Source organism: Acanthochromis polyacanthus, chromosome 9, assembly GCF_021347895.1.
Source record: "Acanthochromis polyacanthus isolate Apoly-LR-REF ecotype Palm Island chromosome 9, KAUST_Apoly_ChrSc, whole genome shotgun sequence".
Lineage (NCBI taxonomy): Eukaryota > Metazoa > Chordata > Actinopteri > Pomacentridae > Acanthochromis > Acanthochromis polyacanthus.
Genome location: NC_067121.1, coordinates 15675213 through 15697263, shown reverse-complemented (window position 1 = coordinate 15697263; position 22051 = coordinate 15675213). Strand labels below are relative to the sequence as shown.

Genomic DNA, 22051 nt, shown 5'->3' with positions numbered 1-22051 from the left:
GAGGAAGAGAAGGAGAGGAGAGGAAGGAGGAGGAGTGAGCGTTACAGGCAGCAAGCAAGAAAAAGGAGGGAGAAATCATGTGGAGGAGGGACTTCATCGAGGGCGAGAGAGTTATAAGTGATTGTGAGAAAAAGCGGGAGAGAGAGAGACTGTGTGTGTGTGTGTGTGAGGGAGGAAGATGCTGTTGCCAGGGAACAATGCTGAAATAGAATCTTCCATCTTCTCAAGCTCGGAGGAGGACAGAAATTCATTTAATGATGGATGCTAAATGGACTGGGGAAAGCAGGTGATCCTGACACGGAGCAACCTGAAAGAATCAAAGAGAAGGTAGGCAGTTGTGATTACATAACCATCATAACACAGCGCCCATACGGCTGACATCATCACAGCAGGATTAAAGCCTGGGGTGGGGGCATTAGTGTTGGTGAGGGGAGGAGGCAGAGGGGGATTCGGTAGAGAGGAGCCGAAGTAAATAGGAGGCCGAGAGCAAGAGAGTGATCATTATGAGACGAGCTGAAAGCACGGGGTGAGGATTATCTTTTGTCCAAAAAGCCACACACGATCTGAGCGGCAGAGGACACAGAAAAGATGAGAGCAGGATGGTGTCTGCTACATGGTGACTCTGACTCTTCTCATCACTCTCCACTCTGCAGAAGGACACGACTTCTCTCTCAGCCTCCATTAGCATCCGTAAACAAGAGCAAGTGAACAGCAGCCCAGGTTCTGAACACAGCGGTGTCCCACCTACAGGTGTAAACAGGGATGACCGTCACTCAGCAGCTGTAAGGAGGAGGAGGAAGACAGGAAACATCTGAAAGCAAAACAGGGAAGGTTTCAACACAGTGAAGAGGGAGTCACTGTAGTTACAGCATGTGAGTATCTTGTCCTTTGATTTTCTAGTTCCAGCTGAGCAAAGATGTTATGTTTTGTTCTGTTGTCTGTGATTCAATTTACCAAGACTGTATTTTTTGGGTAAAAAAGGTTGACAGCCACGAAATAATAGCTTCTCTGCTTTCATACTCAGTTTAAGGCCATGAAAACTGTCATTTTCTCAGCTTCTGGATAAGAGCAACGACACCTGTATGATGTAACATAAGTTACTGTTTTGTAATTTCACATTAAATATTTCATTATTGCTTTCCAAGAGTTTTCCTTGTGATTTGAAGTGAAGAGGACTACAAAAAAGGAAAAGAGGATGTTTTAGATCAACATCTGATAACAGATTTAGGGTTATTTGGTCACTGGCAATCAACTCTGATGACACTACAGAGTCACTTCTCTGATGAGGCAAGCTGGCTGAGGTTTCAAATGTCAAACTCAATTACTCAGTGCCAAAAGATGTGTATTACTTTGGTGCCTTTTAAGTCATTCATGTCTTGTGAAGTATATTGAAAGTGTTCTTCCTTTTCACATCACTATCCTCTTACCTGCAGATAACAGTCAGCAAGGAAAAGAAAGCTACACTCGTACATCGCGATATCTGTTACCTTTCATCCTCAGATCTGTTGGTGCTTTTCTCCAAAGCCATGTAAATGTTGTTATAACACAGAGGAAAGAATACTTTGATGCTTTTTCAAGTGGAAACTCCACTGCTTCCCTCAATTATATTTACTGCATATCATAGAAATGGTATCTGTCAGGAAAATGATGTGGTAAAAAAAAATGCATATTTAGGGTCTGTATCTTTGCAACAAGTTTGTGTTCCATCTGTGATACAGATTTTTGGGGTAAATAGGTTTGGTAAGCACAATCCAGTCATTAAGTCAAGTGACAGTGTTGGAAAAATGAAGGCAGCTCTGCCATCTGGAGACAAATCCCCACCAAACACGTGCTGCTGCAACATTACTTTGTGTCCATCAATCACCAGTTCACTGTATGAGCAGCTGAGCCTTAGAAAGAGACATTTGCACAAACAACCAAACACATGCACTGATCATGTGAATCTCTTCCTCGGAAGGCAGCGTGATTCAGCTTGAAGGGTCTTAATTAAAGTGCTGTTTAAGGAATTCCTCATAATATCGCTATCAAACTCCAGAGTGTAAACACTATCTCTTCTATCTATTATTGAAAAACCAATCACAGCGCAGCAGTACCCGCAGCCTGCAGCTGGAGGGCTTGTGTCCCTTTTAGCCCACATTTGCTGTTATTTTCCATATGGGCAGGTTATAGAACATCAGTGCCACCCCAGTGGACAAATGGACTGTGGTAACGTCTGCTATAGTATGAACTCTGGCTGGGACACTGACGTAGGAAGCACACTCATTCCCCAATGTACTTGCATGACACAAGACTTGCACATGATGTTTACTCTGTGTATGATTTATCCTTGATTGTTTTATTTCAAACTTCATTTATTTGTATAGCACTTTTCATGCAGAACAACACAAAGTGCTTTACAAGAATTAAAAACAAAGAAAGCAATAAATAAATACAATTAAAAATAGAAATAAAAATAAAAAACCCAACTCTCCACCCTCCCTACATATATACAGCCATTCACATGCAACACACCCACGCAAGCACACACACACACAGACTCACACACCCACATAACATGACATCATCAAGACATGGCGAGGCACCGAGGAACACTAGAACTGAAATAAATAAATAGAAAAAATAAATAAGTTAAAAAATAAGTTAAAATAAAAGTTAAAATATGTAAAACCATAAAACCCTAAAAGTTCAAAAATTGAGTAATAAATAATAATAATAATAGTAATAAAAAGCATAACACGAAGAGTTAAGAAGTATCAAAACAAGATGAAGGTCTGGTTAAAAAGATGAGTCTTGAGCCTCTTTTTAAAAATATCAACAATTTCTGTCTTTCCCAGAGGATCAGTGTGATATGTGGAATTCTTATTATTGTGGCTTGACTGTGCAGTAATTATCCATAGCTAAATTTTACCTGAGTGCTTGAAACTTGTAGATGTGTTCAGTGTTGTAGAACTCAACAATGTTAGTCAGAAAATGATGAACTTCTAGGAAAGAAAATACATCTACACATGTTGCTGACTTTCAGATTTTAACTACAACTCATAAAACATAAAAGTTGTCTCATCTCATATTCATATACTCCGGAAATTTTGTATAAAATTTTTTTCAAATGAAAATTTTTACAATACAAGAACTTTATTTATCATGGAAGGGGAATTCAGTAAATATACATATATATTCAATAAATATAAATAAATATAAATATTAAATAAAAATAAATATTTTAATAAACAGTGGTATAAATTGAAGCAGAAGAGGCTGAGATATAGACTTTTGTGCATGGAACAAACGCAATGAAATTCCACATTTACCATATAGCAACCAAATAGTCTAGACTGAATGAAAAAATTCACTCATCTCTGTCTGGTGACCATCCACATCTCTCGCCACACCTTCAGTTTGTAGCAAAGATCAATAAGGTTAAAATACATAGCTGATCTGCTGTCACTTTATGAAACATCTCAACTTCTGAGGTCATCAGGTACTGGTCTGCTTTCAGTCCCTACAGTTGAAGTAAACACAGTGAAACAGCATTTACTCATTATGCTCCACATAATGGAACAAAATCCCTGAAAGCTGTAGGTCCACTCCTACTCTTGCTTCTTTTAGATCACAGCTCAAGACTTTTCTGTTTGCCACTGTTTTCCTATTATAGCTTATTTTAAATTGTTGGAAATGCAAATTGTAAACATATTTTTCAATATATTTCTAATATTCCTGTTTTTTATATGTTTTATTATATTTTTCATTTTAATTGTGCTTTTTATGTTTGTCTGAATGTTTTAATGGAAATCACATTGAATTGCCCTTGTGTATGAAATGTGCCATAGAAATACAGCTGCCTTGCCTTGCCTTAAAATCTCACATCAAAAGTCAGATAATCCAGATTAAATCATCACTGTTCCATAAAACGGGTGGGGCTCCTCCTTTAATACAGCTACAATCACTGTATGTTTTAACACTTAGCTTCCTACTGCATGGCTTGATGAATGATTTCCACTGTTTGTTGACAACACAGTGAGCTGAGGCCCATCCTCCCTACCAGAAGATGGGCACAGCAGAAGCCACTTTACGCATGGACAGCATGGAGGTGAAGGACGAGTGGCAAGATGAGGACTTCCCCAGGTATTCGTTTGTCTGGGAATAAGTGAAATGCTGCGTTTGTGTGTACAGTCTCTCCGATTTGTGCACAAACTCTGACAAACAGCTCAGGCTTTGATGGAAAGTTGGTCACGTGTCGAAGGCTAAAAGGAAGCAGGTGTGTGCTTTCCGGGATGTAGTTATTAGGTGTTGCGTGATGAGGTTGTATCATGTCAGTGAACAAAATAGCAGCTTGAAAAGAGAGCAGAGGAGAAGAGAACACATAGACGTCAGTGTTCAGAAATGTAGCCAGACACCCACTCTTTTACTGGCACAACTCATTTTTACAATCGAGGAGAGAAGTTTTTGAAAGATGAGCAGAGAAAATGCTGTAGCTTATGAAAGAACAGTCAGTATACTCATAACACATTTCCATACAATGCATTACATAACAGTATGTAATATCTGCTTGTACCGATACAATACAAAGTGAAATGGAAATGGTTGTTTTAAATGCTGCATGTCTCTTAAGTCTTTAAATGAGCTAACAAGGTCAAAAAATATCCCAGGAGGAGACCACAATAATTCACATAGTGGAATTAGGTAAGCGAAGTGGAATAATTGAGCAAATGAGAGAGAAAAGATGAAATTTCATGTCAGATTTAATATTTTGCTTGTATTTTACACTAATCCCAACCCTGTATGTATATTTCTTCATAATTACTTTGAATATAGTGGCAGACAGTTTAACCTGGAGTCCTAAAGCAACATTTCAGAAGGCTTTTACACTTGAAATTATTTTCCCCTCCCTGCTGTTGGTGCTGATCTTGCCTTACCTTTACAAAGCTACTGACAGCTTAATAACAGCAATTATCCCAGCAGCTACATCAGCTGGCCCATACTTGTGGTGTTATAGGGTGTGTTTGCTTGTCTATGTTAATGTCTGTGTCCTTCACTCTCTGCATGTGTGTGTTGGTACGAATACGATCGACTGTAATCTAGCACTCCTGACCCCCACTTCTGAGGGTTCAGCCATCTCATTTTAACGTCAGAGGGGAGCTGGTAATTACTGATGTTGCTTTCTCCAACAACAGATTGTTATGATTAGGGGAGGTTGGAGAACCGAAGTGTAGACTCAGACAGGCAACAGGTGTAAAGGAAAAAAAAGGGATTTATTAGCCAAACTCAAAACTATCACAAACCAAAACCTAGACTAAGGAGGCAGCGAGAAAACCAAAATCGAACACAAAAGAGCTGAGGGAAAGTACTCACACTCAGAGAATAAATACTGAGGGGAAACCAAGCCTGAAGTCCATCCAAAGTACTGAGTCCATGGGGGAAATCCACAAAAGGGGGAAAACAGGAAGGTGCAGAAGCTGATGCAGTCCAGAAAGGATTGTGGGGGAACAACATGTGGGTCTGTCCAAACAATGCTCCAGCAACAACAGAGGGGAGCAGTGGCCTTTTATGGCAGAGGAGGGGAGCAGGTGAGTGGAGTTTGACTGATTACCGCAGCTGGAGCTTGTGCAGCAATCAGGTGCAGGGAGACAGTGGGCGAGCGACTGGGAGAGCGAAAGAGACAGGAGGGAACAGAGGAGAAAAAGGGGTAGGAGCTGGAGTGAAACCATGACAGTACCCCCCAACAATACTACTACTACTACTATAACAATAATAATAATAATAATTACAAGTCTGCTGCCTGGCCTGGATACATCTAATGCGAGGACGCGAGATCGGTAAATGTTCACCTTTGCGATAAGTGTGACATGTATTTTTTGATCAACAGACATAGCATCAACCAGAGTGCCGGTTGATGTGACACTTATCGCAAAGGTGAACATTTAACGATCTCGTGTCCGCGCATTAGATGTATCCAGGCCAGGCAGCAGACCTGTAATTATTATTACTATCATTATTATTATTATTATTATTATAGTAGTAGTAGTAGTAGTAGTAGTATTGTTGTTCATAATAATAATAATTATTATTATTTTCTAACATTATCACAAGCCTAGTAGTGTATATAATACATACTGTGCAAAAATAAAAACGCTATTTAACGTAATTTATCTTTTATTACCCATTTATCAGTAAGGCTTTTATTTTGATAGGGAGTCCATTTGACCCGTGACGGTCAGGGGTCACGTGCTTCCGTTTTTTCGTTTTGAGACCTGAAACGAAAAAACGGAAAATTGAAATCCAAAAAACGAAATTCGGCCGTAATTTGCTTGTGTTGGTTTCGTTTTTGGTTTTGAATTGAGAAAGGAAAAAAACGTTTTTTCGTTTTTGGTCGAAAACGAAAAAAGGAAAATTGAGCCGTTTTTCCCTTTTTCGTTTGTTGGTTTGGTCAGAAAAACAGATTATACTTTTGGCGGACAAGGTACGGACAAGGTACGTTTTATCCGTTTGATTCCCGGCTATAAAACACACAAGCAGAAACAAAAAATCAAGCCGTTTTTTCGTTTTTTCGTTTTGAGCAAAAAACAAAAATACAGGAAACGGTTCGTTTTTTCGTTTTTTCGTTTTGAACAAAAAAACAAACAAAACAGGAAACGGTTCGTTTTTTCGTTTTTTCGTTTTCACCCCCAAAATGAAAATACGACTCAATATTCCGTTTCATTGGTGGGCGGGGCTTCGGAGCCCACCAGTGCACAATAAAGCTCCTGCCCATCACAATAAAGCTCTTGCGCTGGCGTTCATAGACAGACTGACTTTCATTGTATTGCCTGCCCCCACTGCACTTCCCCTAACTCTAAATCAAAGCAAGTCGTGTACACAGTAATGACAGTCATAACCAGTGGTGTAGTCTAGTTTTTTCTACTGGGTATACTCCAACCTCATAAACCAAAGCCAGGTCAGGTTCTCATATGTCCACGCACGCGCGCACACACACACACACACCAACCCACACACACACACACACACACGCAGCAGTAGCAGCTCCTTTATTTCAAACTACCAATTAGATACTTATAGACATTATAGCGTCAGCAGCTCCTCTTCCTGCCATCAGGTAGACCTGATGTTTCCTCTTCATCAGGTAGAGCTGATGTTTCCTCTTCATCAGGCTCCCTTTCCTAAATGTTAACCTTAGCTCCAGCTGTAGTGTTCCCTAAAGTGGAAGTATTCACAGGACAAGCAACAGGCTTATTAAAACACTGAAATAGTTTCATTTAGCGTTGCTTTCTTTTTCTTATTTTTTCTCCACTGACTGATGTTGGGTCATTAGAAGTTCTAGACTCATGTCCCTCTTCTTCTAAGCCAGGGGTATTCAGCTAAAATTCAGAGAGGTCCAGTCAGCAAAGGTCCAGAACATCATAATGTCTAACTTGAGTTACTGTGATATATGCTGATGTAACCTGGTAGTTTTATTAGAGTCTGCCTGTAATCAAAAACTGACCGTCAAATAAATTCAGTACGGTTCAAAAACATTTTGACATTTATTAATAAATAACTTATATATAACTGTATATCTTAAAATAAAGTGTAGAACTTAAAAAAGCATGACTGAACAACCTGAATCAACTTCTATACATCTTTAACAATAATTAAATCTCATAAATGTAAACATTTGAACACTTTTACATTTTTGTCTGTCTCATATCACTCCCCTAATACACACGTGGACAAAATTGTTGGTACCCCTCAGTTAAAGAAGGAAAAACCCACAATTCTCACTGAAATCACTTGAAACTCACAAAAGTAACAATAAATAAAAATTTTGAAAATTAAATAATCAAAATCAGCCATCACTTTTGAATTGTGGATTAACATAATTATTTAAAAAAAACAAACTAATGAAATAGGGCTCGACAAAAATGATGGTACCCATAACTTAATATTTTGCTGCACAACCTTTTGAGGCAATCACTGCAATTAAACGATTTCTGTATTTGTCAATGAGCGTTCTGCAGCTGTCAACAGGTATTTTGGCCCACTCCTCATGAGCAAACAGCTCCAGTTGTCTCAGGTTTGATGGGTGTCTTCTCCAAATGGCATGTTTCAGCTCCTTCCACATATGTTCAATGGGATTCAGATCTGGGCTCATAGAAGGCCACTTTAGAATAGTCCAACGCTTTTCTCTCAGCCATTCTTGGGTGTTTTTGGCTGTGTGTTTTGGATGGTTGTCCTGTTGGAAGACCCATGACCTGCGACTGAGACCAAGCTTTCTGACACTAGGCAGCACATTTCTCTCCAGAATGCCTTGATAGTCTTCAGATTTCATCGTACCTTGCACACTTTCAAGACACCCTGTGCCAGATGCAGCAAAGCAGCCCCAAAACATTACTGAGCCTCCTCCATGTTTCACCGTAGGGACAGTGTTCTTTTCTTCGTATGCTTGGTTTTTGAGTCTATGAACATAGAGTTGATGTGCCTTACCAAAAAGCTCCAGTTTGGTCTCATCTGTCCAAAGGACATTCTCCCAGAAGCTTTGTGGCTTGTCAACATGCATTTTTGCAAATTCCAGTCTGGCTTTTTTATGAGTTTTTTTCAGCAGTGGTGTCCTCCTTGGTCGTCTCCCATGAAGTCCACTTTGGCTCAAACAACGACGAATGGTGCGATCTGACACTGATGTACCTTGGCCTTGGAGTTCACCTTTAATTTCTTTGGAGGTTGCTCTGGGCTCTTTGGATACAATTTCGAACGATCCGTCTCTTCAATTTGTCATCAATTTTCCTCTTGCGGCCACGTCCAGGGAGGTTGGCTACTGTCCCGTGGGTCTTGAACTTCTGAATAATATGAGCCACTGTTGTCACAGGAACTTCAAGCTGTTTAGAGATGGTCTTATAGCCTTTACCTTTAAGATGTTTGTCTATAATTTTTTTTCGGATGTCCTGGGACAATTCTCTCCTTCGCTTTCTGTTGTCCATGTTCAGTGTGGTACACACCTTTTCACCAAACAGCAGGGTGACTACTTGTCTCCCTTTAAATAGGCAGACTGACTGATTATGAATTTGGAAACACCTGTGATGTCAATTAAATGACACACCTGAGTTAATCATGTCACTCTGGTCAAATAGTTTTCAATCTTTTATAGAGGTACCATCATTTTTGTCCAGGCCTGTTTCATTACTTTGTTTTTTTAAATAATTATGTTAATCAACAATTCAAAAGTAATGGCTGTTTTTGATTATTTAATTTTCAATAAATTTTTATTTATTGTTACTTTTGTGAGTTTCAAGTGATTTCAGTGAGAATTGTGGGTTTTTCCTTCTTTAACTGAGGGGTACCAACAATTTTGTCCACGTGTGTATCTCTGCAGCTTAATGGGAGAACTGAGCTGCTGCTTGTTTGAGCCGTTCTCAAAACATATTTTGATTATGTTCATAGTTGAGAAAGCTGCCTTACAGCTGTTTGCTGAGCCAAACATGGTCAGCATGTGACCACAGTCTGTCCTCTAGAGATGTATAAGGCACAAAAGATACGACTCTCAGAGCCGATGCTTTGTAGTGAATCTGAAGAGCCGACTCCTAACGTATTTAATGGAGTATGGAGTTTAACACTGTCCTAGCAGAAAACATGTTACTGGATCCTAGATTAAAGAAGCTTGCCTTCAGTGACAACAGAGCTGTTGATGAGACACTTCAGAGAATATGAGCAGCAGTCTGACACCTCCATTAGAGGACCAAGTGGAGGAGGAACCTCAAACTTCTGCTGTGTGGAGGCTCTTTGATGGAAGAGCTACAGGAGATGATTCAGGAGAAATCCTACAGCTGATGTGGTAATGGAGGATCATATCTAGAGGAACCCCTCATCCAACCAGCAGACGACCCACTGAGCTGGAGCAGGACAAGGCCTCAGTCTGCCCCACCTGGTGAAGGTGATGGAGGAGAGACAACTTCTTCCATCTGAGAGAATCTTCTCAAAAACACAGCAGATATTCACTGAAAGAAGAAATGTATCAGCCCATCCAAGCTCAGCCATCTGATTTTTTTAAATGTCAGCCTGCTCTGAGGACATTTATACTGTTTGAATACTGAGTCTGGATCTGGTTCTGTTCTGGTTCTGTGGGTTCATGTGCAGAGTTTTGTTCATTTATTTTTTGTGCAAAAACAGTTTGGTTGAAATAATAAACAAAAGCAAGAATACCTGTTTTTGTAACAGAGCAAATGTACAAAATGAGTCAATTATAAGGCTTCTCATAAAAACACTGAATGAAAAAGAGTTTGTCAAAACACAAATGATTCATTTTTGCCAGGTTAGGCAAAAACATGAGGCTACAAAGAATAATAAATTAGGAGCCATTTGGGAGCTGAAAGAACCGGCTTTTCTTTGGAAGCAGTGCCAAAAGCTCTCTGAAAAGAGCTGAACTTCCATCACTATTGTCCTCTCTGTCCCTCATCTCTCAGCTGCTTTTTGAAGGCAGAGCTGCGATGCGATTCAGCGACGTCATTGGCTGAGTAGCGTCACGTGGGATGCCTGAACTCGTACATAATTGGTCTGTGCGTTTCTGAGCCGATAGACCAATGATAAACACTGGAAAGCTGCCCCGGTAAAATAGAAGCGACCTGTCAAATTTACACCCGTATAGACGGCGTCTGGGTCCGGATCCGGACCGCGGTCGGCCTTCAGTGAGCCCTGTTCTCAGCCAGACACCTTCCCCCGTCCCATACAGCTTCACCGCTTCCTGACACAGAGAAAAGTGAACGTTATGTCAAAAAACATACTAATACATGTGTTTGCGCATTTTTAAGTGGTTATATGGAAATTCGGGAAGTTTTCTAGTGGGTATAAGGCGTATATCTGCGTGTTTACACTCCTGGGTATACGTATCTTTGCGCATTTTTAAGTGGGTATACAGAAATTTGGAAAATTTTCTTGTGGTGGGGTGTATACCTGCGTATCACGTAGACTACACCACTGATCATAGCTACATGGATGACGTTTGTAGCAAAAAAATAAAAAAAAAACGCGTGAAAATCATTTTAATATTCAGAGTTAAGATGGATTAAATGCGCTGTCAAACAGCGCTGAGTGGAGCGGCTGACCGGACCAAGACGGCGGCCGTATTTCTCGCCGCGCAGCACCCCGAGCAGCGTTGACCTGACCTGGCTTTGGTTTATGAGGTTGGAGTATACCCAGTAGAAAAAACTAGACTACACCACTGGTTATGACTGTCATTACTGTGTACACGACTTGCTTTGATTTAGAGTTAGGGGAAGTGCAGTGGGGGCAGGCAATACAATGAAAGTCAGTCTGTCTATGAATGCCAGCGCAAGAGCTTTATTGTGATGGGCAGGAGCTTTATTGTGCACTGGCAGGCTCCGAAGCCCCGCCCACAAATGAAACGGAATATGGAGTCGTATTTTCATTTTGGGGGTGAAAACGAAAAAACGAAAAAACGAACCGTTTCCTGTTTTTTTTGTTTTTTGTTCAAAACGAAAAAACGAAAAAACGAACCGTTTCCTGTTTTTTTGTTTTTTGCTCAAAACGAAAAAACGAAAAAACGGCTTGATTTTTTGTTTCTGCTTGTGTCTTTTATAGCCAGGAAACAAACGGATAAAACGTACCTTGTCCAAGGTACGTTTTATCCGTTTGTTTCCTGGCTATAAAAGACACAAGCAGAAACAAAAAAATCAAGCCGTTTTTTCGTTTTTTCGTTTTGAGCAAAAAACAAAAAAACAGGAAACGGTTCGTTTTTTCGTTTTTTCGTTTTGAACAAAAAAACAAAAAAAACAGGAAACGGTTCGTTTTTTCGTTTTCACCCCCAAAATGAAAATACGACTCAATATTCCGTTTCATTGGTGGGCGGGGCTTCGGAGCCTGCCAGTGCACAATAAAGCTCCTGCCCATCACAATAAAGCTCTTGCGCTGGCATTCATAGACAGACTGACTTTCATTGTATTGCCTTCCCCCACTGCACTTCCCCTAACTCTAAATCAAAGCAAGTCGAGTACACAGTAATGACAGTCATAACCAGTGGTGTAGTCTAGTTTTTTCTAGTGGGTATATTCCAACCTCATAAACCAAAGCCAGGTCAGGTTCTCATATATGTGCGCGTGCACTCACATGTCCACGCGCGCGCGCACACATACACACACACACACACAGCGGCAGCAGCTCCTTTATTTCAAACTACCAATTAGATACTTATAGACATTATAGAGTCAGCAGCTCCTCCTCCTGCCATCAGGTAGACCTGATGTTTCCTCTTCATCAGGTAGAGCTGATGTTTCCTCTTCATCAGGTAGAGCTGATGTTTCCTCTTCATCAGGCTCCCTTTCCTAAATGTTAACCTTAGCTCCAGCTGTAGTGTTCCCTAAAGTGGCAGTATTCACAGGACAAGCAACAGGCTTATTAAAACACTGAAATAGTTTCATTTAGCTTTGCTTTCTTTTTCTTATTTTTTCTCCACTGACTGATGTTGGGTCATTAGAAGTTCTAGACTCATGTCCCTCTTCTTCTAAACCAGGGGTATTCAGCTAAAATTCAGAGAGGTCCAGTCAGCAAAGGTCCAGAACATCATAATGTCTAACTTGAGTTACTGTGATATATGCTGATGTAACCTGGTAGTTTTATTAGAGTCTGCCTGTAATCAAAAACTGACTGTCAAATAAATTCAGTACGGTTCAAAAACATTTTGACATTTATTAATAAATAACTTATATGTAACTGTATATCTTAAAATAAAGTTCAGAACTTAAAAAAGCATGACTGAACAACCTGAATCAACTTCTATACATCTTTAACAATAATTAAATCTCATAAATGTAAACATTTGAACACTTTTACATTTTTGTCTGTCTCATATCACTCCCCTAATATCTCTGCAGCTTAATGGGAGAGCTGAGCTGCTGCTTGTTCGAGCCGTTCTCAAAACATATTTTGATTATGTTCATAGTTGAGAAAGCTGCCTTACAGCTGTATGTTGAGCCGAACATGGTCAGCATGTGACCACAGTCTGTCCTCTAGAGATGTATAAGGCACAAAAGATACGACTCTCAGAGCCGATGCTTTGTAGTGAATCTGAAGAGCCGACTCCTAACGTATTTAATGGAGTATGGAGTTTAACACTGTCCTAGCAGAAAACATGTCACTGGATCCTAGATTAAAGAAGCTTGCCTTCAGTGGCAACAGAGCTATTGATGAGACACTTCAGAGAATATGAGCAGCAGTCTGACACCTCCACCATTAGAGGACCAAGTGGAGGAGGAACCTCAAACTTCTGCTGTGTGGAGGCTCTTTGATGGAAGAGCTACAGGAGATGATTCAGGAGAAATCCTACAGCTGATGTGGTAATGGAGGATCATATCTAGAGGAAGCCCTCATCCAACCAGCAGACGACTCACTGAGCTGGAGCAGGACAAGGCCTCAGTCTGCCCCACCTGGTGAAGGTGATGGAGGAGAGACAACTTCTTCCATCTGAGAGAATCTTCTCAAAAACACGGCAGATATTCACTGAAAGAAGAAATGTATCAGCCCATCCAAGCTCAGCCATCTGATTTTTCTGAATGTCAGCCTGCTCTGAGGACATTTATACTGTTTGAATACTGAGTCTGGTTCTGGTTCTGTTCTGGTTCTGTGGGTTCATGTGCAGAGTTTTGTTCATTTATTTTTTGTGCAAAAACAGTTTGGTTGAAATAATAAACAAAAGCAAGAATACCTGTTTTTGTAACAGAGCAAATGTACAAAATGAGTCAATTATAAGGCTTCTCATAAAAACACTGAATGAAAAAGAGTTTGTCAAAACACAAATGATTCATATTTGCCAGGTTAGGCAAAAACATGAGACTACAAAGAATAATAAATTAGGAGCCATTTGGGAGCCGAAAGAACCGGCTTTTCTTCAGAAGCAGTGCCAAAAGCTCTCTGAAAAGACCTGAACTCCCATCACTACTGTCCTCTTTGTCGTTCATCTCTCAGCTGCTTTTTGAAGGCAGAGCTGCGATGCGATTCAGCGACGTCATTGGCTGAGTAGCGTCACGTGGGATGCCTGAACTCGTACATAATTGGTCTGTGCGTTTCTGAGCCGATAGACCAATGATAAACACTGGAAAGCTGCCCCGGTAAAATAGAAGCGACCTGTCAAATTTACACCCGTATAGACGGCGTCTGGGTCCGGATCCGGACCGCGGGCCGCCTTTAGTGAGCGCTGTTCTCAGCCAGACACCTTCCCCTGTCCCATACAGCTTCACCGCTTCCTGACACAGAGAAAAGTGAACGTTATGTCAAAAAAACATACTAATACATGTGTTTGCGCATTTTTAAGTGGTTATATGGAAATTCGGACCGTATCTTTTGTGCCTTATACATCTCTAGAGGACAGACTGTGGTCACATGCTGACCATGTTTGGCTCAGCAAACAGCTGTAAGGCAGCTTTCTCAACTATGAACATAATCAAAATATGTTTTGAGAACGGCTCAAACAAGCAGCAGCTCAGTTGTCCCATTAAACTGCAGAGATATTAGGGGAGTGATATGAGACAGACAAAAATGTAAAAGTGTTCACATGTTTACATTTATGAGATTTAATTATTGTTAAAGATGTATAGAAGTTAATTCAGGTTGTTCAGTCATGTTTTTTAAGTTCTGCACTTTATTTTAAGATATACAGTTACATATAAGTTATTTATTAATAAATGTCAAAATGTTTTTGAACCGTACTGAATTTATTTGACAGTCAGTTTTTGATTACAGGCAGACTCTAATAAAACTACCAGGTTACATCAGCATATATCACAGTAACTCAAGTTAGACATTATGATGTTCTGGACCTTTGCTGACTGGACCTCTCTGAATTTTAGCTGAATACCCCTGGCTTAGAAGAAGAGGGACATGAGTCTAGAACTTCTAATGACCCAACATCAGTCAGTGGAGAAAAAATAAGAAAAAGAAAGCAAAGCTAAATGAAACTATTTCAGTGTTTTAATAAGCCTGTTGCTTGTCCTGTGAATACTGCCACTTTAGGGAACACTACAGCTGGAGCTAAGGTTTACGTTTAGGAAAGGGAGCCTGATGGAGAGGAAACATCAGCTCTACCTGATGGCAGGAGGAGGAGCTGCTGACTCTATAATGTCTATAAGTATCTAATTGGTAGTTTGAAATAAAGGAGCTGCTGCTGCTGCTTCTGCTGCTGCGCGCGCGCGCGTGGACATGTGAGTGCACGCGCACATATATGAGAACCTGACCTGGCTTTGGTTTATGAGGTTGGAATATAGTAGTAATACCGTTTCCATTTTTTTTTTGTTTTTTTGTTCAAAACGAAAAAACGAAAAAACGAACCGTTTCCTGTTTTTTTGTTTTTTGCTCAAAACGAAAAAACGAAAAAACGGCTTGATTTTTTGTTTCTGCTTGTGTCTTTTATAGCCAGGAAACAAACGGATAAAACGTACCTTGTCCCGTCCGGCCCCTGACCCTGTATATTCTTATCTGTCTCTGTAGGCCGCTACCAGAAGATGGAGATATTGATTCATGTGGCCTCACTGACAACAGAACCAGTAAGTGAAATAAACAAACAGCATTACATTTGATTTATTTTTATTATTTTTTTACTACATATTGTATCTGAACTTTCTTGACCTGCTCTTTTAGATCCTCCAACCAGTCTGAATGTGGGGGAGTCCATGACCCAGCGTAAGCGTCGCACACTTGTTGCCCCTGACATGAACCTGTCTCTGGACCAGAGTGAAGGCTCAGTGCTCTCTGATGACTTCCTGGAAACCCCTGATGACCTGGACATCAATGTTGATGACATTGAGACTCCTGATGAGACCGACTCTCTGGAGTTCATTAACAATGGCAACGAACTGGAGTGGGAAGGTCAGATAGATATCAAATGTTAATGACAACTGTTGAAACCAATATTGAAGAACTTTAAAGGTTAAGGGAAACATGCCAGAATTTATTTGAAAAGTAAATCATTTCCTGTCTCCCTTTGGTTGCCTTAACACATATAGCTGCCAACTGTCAACTGAAACCAAAAGCTTTAAATTTAATCATTGAATGTCTTTATAAACAATTGGCTTGAAAAGCAAGGCAGCATTTTTGGTCTTTTTACAGCTGTTAAGTGTATTTTATACTTATACAGTATTCTCTTTTGCCTTTCTATAATGAATCTAGTGAAACAATAACACTTTATCAGTTTGAAATAACTAGAGAGTAAATAAATACTATCTTCCACAGCCAGCTAAAGCTAGCGTATGTTAATCTTGTCAACAGTGTTCATTGCAGGGATTTTGTGTAATGGATAACAAAACTAGGATTCTTAAGGATTCCTTTTATTTTATCTATATCCTGAAAGTACAGTTTGTTGAAACATTACAGTTTTATTAATGACAGTGAAGAAAAGTTTCAGTTCTCTGACTATAACCTCCCTCATGCTGATTTAATGTGATTTCTTAAATGTAAAAACAAAAGCAAAGAGGAAGGTTGCACAATCTGAGTAGGAACTCTATGGTGTCCCCTTGCTTTCAGATGACACTCCTGTTGCCACTGCTAAGCGTCTTCCAGGTGAAAGTGAGGAGGAGAGAGACTCGTCTGGTCGTCTGTGGCGAACAGTGATCATCGGTGACCAGGAGCAACGTATTGACATGCAGGTCATCAGACCATACCTGAGGGTGGTCACACATGGAGGTTAGTCAGACAGTGTGTGAGTTCATTCAAAATGGGTTCAAAAGAAAGCAAACTGACCAATTTTAATTCTGAGAAGTACATCAAGTGAAGGAGAGTGCACACACAAAACAATAAAAAAGATTTATGTTCTGATACATTTAAGTGCACAGCCTGCATTTGTGCTTGCTGAATATTTACTCAACCTGTAAGCCTCTGAAGCAGCTTTAGACCATCAAAGAACATTAGATCCCAACATCCACTCACAGCAAGAATGCATAGATATTTACTTTCACTTCAAAAAGCAATACTTTGATGAGAAAATGCAATTGATGACTTGACTGGCTGATACCATAACTTGCCCCTACCTTTGCACTGCATGTGTCTTTCTTCCTTTCAGGTTACTATGGTGAGGGTTTGAATGCCATCATTGTGTTTGCAGCCTGCCACCTGCCTGACAGCAGCTGTGAGGACTATGCATACATCATGGAGAATCTATTTCTGTAATATTCTTTTTTTTATTTCTTAAGGGATTCCTTTACAATAGCAAACTTCAGTAGGATCCTACTTTATTTCCCATCATCTCTGCATAATTGATCAAAGGACATCCATTCATTCATTATATATATCCGCTTTATTCTATCAAAGGACATTAGAGAAGAAAATATTTCTTCTTAACATGCATGTCAAACCACATTTTAAATTATTACTAATATTAAATGAACAACGAATCAGTGTAACCCTCATAGATTTGCTATGAAATGAAGCATCTTCATTTTTGTGCTTCTGTCATGAAGTTTCAGTAGGTGTGAGTTTGTTTGCTCTGTTGTCAGGTATGTTGTAAGCAGCCTGGAGCTGCTGGTGGCAGAAGACTACATGATTATTTACCTGAATGGAGCAACTCCTCGCAGGAAGATGCCTGGCATCAGCTGGCTGAAGAGATGCTACCAGATGATAGACAGGAAGTAAGATGAACAGCATCAGAATTGTGTCTGCATGCAGAAGTGATAGAAATGAGAAGAAAAGTTAAAAATGTGAATGATGTTGTTATTGCTAAAGATTAAAACAATGGCAATAAATGGGAATTCATCACGTTGAAAATGTACAACAATGATCATTAATATTGTCTGATTATCTCTTGCAGACTGAGAAAGAATCTAAAGTGTCTCATTATTGCTCACCCAACATGGTTCATCCGCACTGTCCTGGCGATCTCAAGACCTTTCATCAGGTGAGAACATATTTATGGTCCACCAGTGCATTTGCTGACTGTCGAGTCATCTCTCTTAACATGTCCAAGAAGCAAAAGGAAGATCTTAAACAAATAATAGCAGTGTACAGCAGATTTAGGGTACGTCAAAACATCACAAACATAAAGGTGTAGCTGGTGCAAAACTCCAGAATGAGCACTGTGCTATATGATATAGACACATGTTTTTAGACATGATCATATGTGACAATAACTGCATGTTGTAATTTTTTGCTACAGTGTGAAATTCATGGATAAGATCCGTTATGTTCAAACGTTGGAGGAACTCAGCCAGATTATCCCCATGGAGCATGTGCAGATCCCTGAGTGCGTGCTGCAGTAAGTACTTTCTGCCACCAAGGGACGCCGATGAAACACTGCACCAGTCTGTCTAAGCTTTGTGCATTGTCAGTTTACAGTAATAATGCCCAGACAGAATTCTCACCATAAGATCGAGTCAAACCTCAGCCAAACAGTGTAAAAGAATGATTTGTTAGGAGTGACAGTTGGTTATTTTTAGCTTTTATTTAAATGCACAGTTCTCAGTGTCTACTTTTTTGGGCTTGGGCAACTAAAACAGTGGAATATTGATATGTGTAATGTAGCTCTAATTCAGCACTCACGTTGTAGTTATTTCTGTTATTATCTATTTCTGTTATTTCTATTTCTAGTTTTTCTGGAATATGGTGGGGAGCCTAAAAATAACTAATATAATCATGACAGTAAATTCCTGCAGCCAGCAGCTGAAATAGACACTGTATAAGTGTTCATACTGATTTTCAAGCAAGCTGTAGGTGGCTGTACCTTTACATTCAATAACTGTAGGACTTCCTGGGTAGAGCTGCAGTGAATATCTAAACACATTAAACAGGGTCAACAGAGTCTTTGGCTCTTTTTTTTTTTTTTTTTTTTTTTTACATATGATTTACAGTTGGAAACTTATCAATTATGTTGATGTAATGAGATTTTTTATTCCAATTTTTTAAAGGTATGATGATGAGAAGATTAGAACACAAAGGGAAAGGTAAGCAGTAGACTTCCCTCTGATTTAGTGTTGAAACAAGTTATAATGAACACAGTTTTTCCTATTTGTTCATAAAAATAATAAGGCTTCCCTGTCGTACTTACAGACTTGAACAGGAGCGGCAGCAGACAAACTCAACGCTCCCTAAAGAAAGGTGACCTCATTTTCAGTACATACAGCTCAGTGCAATATGCAAGATATCTGACTTCTTATATTACATAGTAACACATAAATATAATTTGGCAACAGGGAGTACAGCCTAATATGGGCTAGATTACCAAGCAAAATATTTTTATTTGCTCTTGGCTTAACGTTAATATGTTGTTTCCAGGCCAAAGTCAATGATAGCAGAGGTTGGTCGTGACATCTGACATTAAGGTAAGAGGTCTCGTTCATTGAACTCTCCAGACTGGTTTGTAATGTCAGCCCTCTGTAACTAATCCCTGATATACAGGGAAATGTTCTCTTCTGTGCATATGCTTATGTGTGCAAAAGAGACACGATACATTAAATCAGATGCTGGACGATGGCCTGTCTGGAGTCTTGGGTCACTGACCAATCGTCCAAACAGCCAGCACTCAGTTAAGGGACACCAAAATCCAAACTACAGTATCGTATTGACCCAGACCTGAAGCAAGTACAGTAATACATTTATTTCTTTTTTATGAGTATTTGAGCCATCTGAGAAATCAAGAGCAGAGTCTGATTCTTTAATCACAGTCACTCATTATTTTCATCTTAAAAAGGGAAACGACTAAATATGAACCTGACATACAGTGCTGTCAGATTGTTGTCAGTCCTCCAGGGCATCTTCCCTTTTGCCAAGTCATGTTTCAGCTCTTTAAATTCAGACTGTATGTGAATTCAGGAAATGTTAGCTGATCCTCAAACAACCCCCGATGTTACATAAAGCACAGCTGTTCATCTCCTCAAGCCTGCCTGCCCATAACCAATCAATTCTATTTTGTGCTACGAAGGTGTTCTAGCAAATTGATCTGCGCCTCAGGCCTGACATGAAATCGGGGGAAATACCCGCCATGGCCAGTCTGGGTTCATTAGGGTGGGAGAAGGGGGTTATTTAAGAACCCCAACCCCTCGCAGTGTTCCGTGTTGCTGACCGTTCCTATCGGCCCTCATATATCAAAAGAGCTGTCAGTCGGAGTACTGGCTGACATTCCAGGAATGGACACAGGCACTGTCCCTTAACCAAATGCCATCAGAGGAAGCAGAGAAAAATGAATAGGCAAACCTGATATGTGTCAAGTTAGATCAGTTTCCATTTAGTGCTTGCCTACTGACACACTGCCAGATTTAAATACTATATTTGTGTATTGATTATGTCAGACAGTTGAAGTGTCAGGGTATAGGTGCCAGAGACAGAGAGAGAATTAAACTTTCTGTATTTGCATTACAGAGCTTTATGTTGAAGAGGGAGTGGGAAACATCCATTCATGAAACGAGAGCCAGCATCACACAAGATTAAATCCCCTGAATTGATCTGTTTGCTGCAGGACAATCATTCCTCAGTGTTTCTATTATTTTCAGTGACATGCTTGCTTCTAACAACTTAAAGTCCATTTACACCAAAGCAGGATAACTTCATGCTAAATTAAAAAGTATCTGCATGTCAGATCGAGCTTTATCTACAGCATGACTTCTATAGGAATGAAAAGTAAAGGATTTGTATAAATTCTGGAGCATCTGCTGATGGAGTTGGAAATGTGCATACTTGTAGTATATATTTTGAGCAAGGGATTTGCACAGGAACAGCATGGGCATTGTTTGGTTTTATGGATATTTACTGAAAATAATGTGCGATGATATTGTTCTTCTTAAACCTACAGTAGATATTACTGTTAATGCAAAAGTGTGTTACAGTTTTCAGATTTTCCAGAGTGGAATATGCAGGTGGCATGCTTGTTTATATCCTTCCTGTCTTTGTTACATGTTTTTGTCAGTTTAAAAAGAAAAGTACTTTTACATGACGGGAATTGTACATTGTTACAAATGAAATGAAATTTATTTAAAGAGAGAATCAAATTAAATGCTTAAAGTGTTATTTATGAAAATGTGCCATTTACTGTTTGTAAAAAATAACAACAAAGAAATAAATGAGTGAAACTAAATTTGCTTTGTCATGATTATTCACCTCTTACATTCAACTTTGACTCCTAAAACTGAACAGGTGACTTGAAAGGACAGTTTCGCTCATTTACAATACATTACAGCTTTAACTTTCATCTTTTTATTGCCTTTGTCTCTGTTTCCCTTTGATGCAGTTCAGTTAAATTCAATTCAAAAAACTTTATTTGTCCTCAAGAAGCAATTAAAAAGGGCATACAAGCAGCTTAAGAAGGACAGCCAAGTGAGACAAGCAAATACACACAAAAAGACAAAACAACATTAAAAAGAACATTGTAAATTTAAAGTGCTTTTTTGTTCCTCATGTATGGGGCAGTAAAGTACTCCTTAAATACTATGATTAAAAAAATGTGTGTGCTAAAATAAAAAAAAGTCTACTCTTAAGTACTATGTTAAAAGAATGTGTGTGTTAAAATAAATAAAAAGTCTACTCTTAAATACTATGTTAAAAGAATGTGTGTGTAAAAAATTTTTAAGAAAGGTCTACTGAGCTGAATTAAGAAGCAGGATGGCTCTGGGAACAAAGGAGGACTTCCTCCTCTGGGTCCAGAATGTGTTTGACGGTTGAGTTATTAAGGGGCACAATTATGATCTATGAGTGTGTTGGCCAAGTCAGTTGATTATCTTTGTATCATCTGACTGTCCTGTGCTATTCTTTATGGGAGTCATTTGGACTTAATACCTTTGAAGTGACCCCTCTTTATTAACCACGCCTGACGTACGTCAGCAGGGTTACTGCATTTGCTTTGGTATCTGGCTGGCTGGCTGGCTGGGTAAGTATGTATGTGGGTGGGTATATCCGGTCAGATATCTCTGCAAGTGCTGAAGTCAGGATAATCAAACTTGGCACTGAAGATCAGTCTAAGGTCCCCTGCTCAGTTGTGGAGTTAGAGGTCAGCAGATCAAGTAGGAAAGGATATACGTAGGATGATCAAAATTGATACAGAGTATCATGCATGGGCGTGGTTCTGCCCCCTACTGGGGGCTCGTCTAGTTTTATTATGTAATGT

At 39.6% G+C, this 22051-nt stretch overlaps 1 protein-coding gene and 1 long non-coding RNA gene across 4 annotated transcripts; one reads left to right on the top strand and one right to left on the bottom strand.

The window, feature by feature from the left end:
* On the top strand, nt 1-21025 carry atcayb (ATCAY kinesin light chain interacting caytaxin b). Of its 3 annotated transcripts, none has more exons than XM_022218761.2 (14): nt 1-327; nt 751-872; nt 4016-4122; nt 15460-15515; nt 15610-15837; nt 16492-16650; nt 17027-17129; nt 17460-17591; nt 17771-17857; nt 18116-18214; nt 18864-18899; nt 19006-19053; nt 19231-19277; nt 20314-21025. In XM_022218761.2, exons 3-13 carry the CDS (start codon nt 4046-4048, stop codon nt 19268-19270), a joined length of 1065 nt encoding a protein of 354 aa, XP_022074453.1. In that variant the 5' UTR covers nt 1-327; nt 751-872; nt 4016-4045; the 3' UTR covers nt 19271-19277; nt 20314-21025. The 3 variants fall into 3 exon arrangements, with proteins under 3 accessions (XP_022074453.1, XP_022074451.1, XP_022074452.1); XM_022218759.2 differs by having other exon boundaries at nt 654-872; XM_022218760.2 differs by lacking the exon at nt 1-327 and adding an exon at nt 387-526 and having other exon boundaries at nt 654-872.
* Nucleotides 8918-13291, bottom strand: LOC127535471 (uncharacterized). Its single transcript, XR_007944333.1, has 2 exons — nt 13202-13291; nt 8918-9690 (listed from the first exon to the last, which is right to left on the bottom strand). It is a non-coding gene; the product is annotated as an uncharacterized LOC127535471 (long non-coding RNA).
* Nucleotides 21026-22051: the final 1026 nt, after the last annotated feature.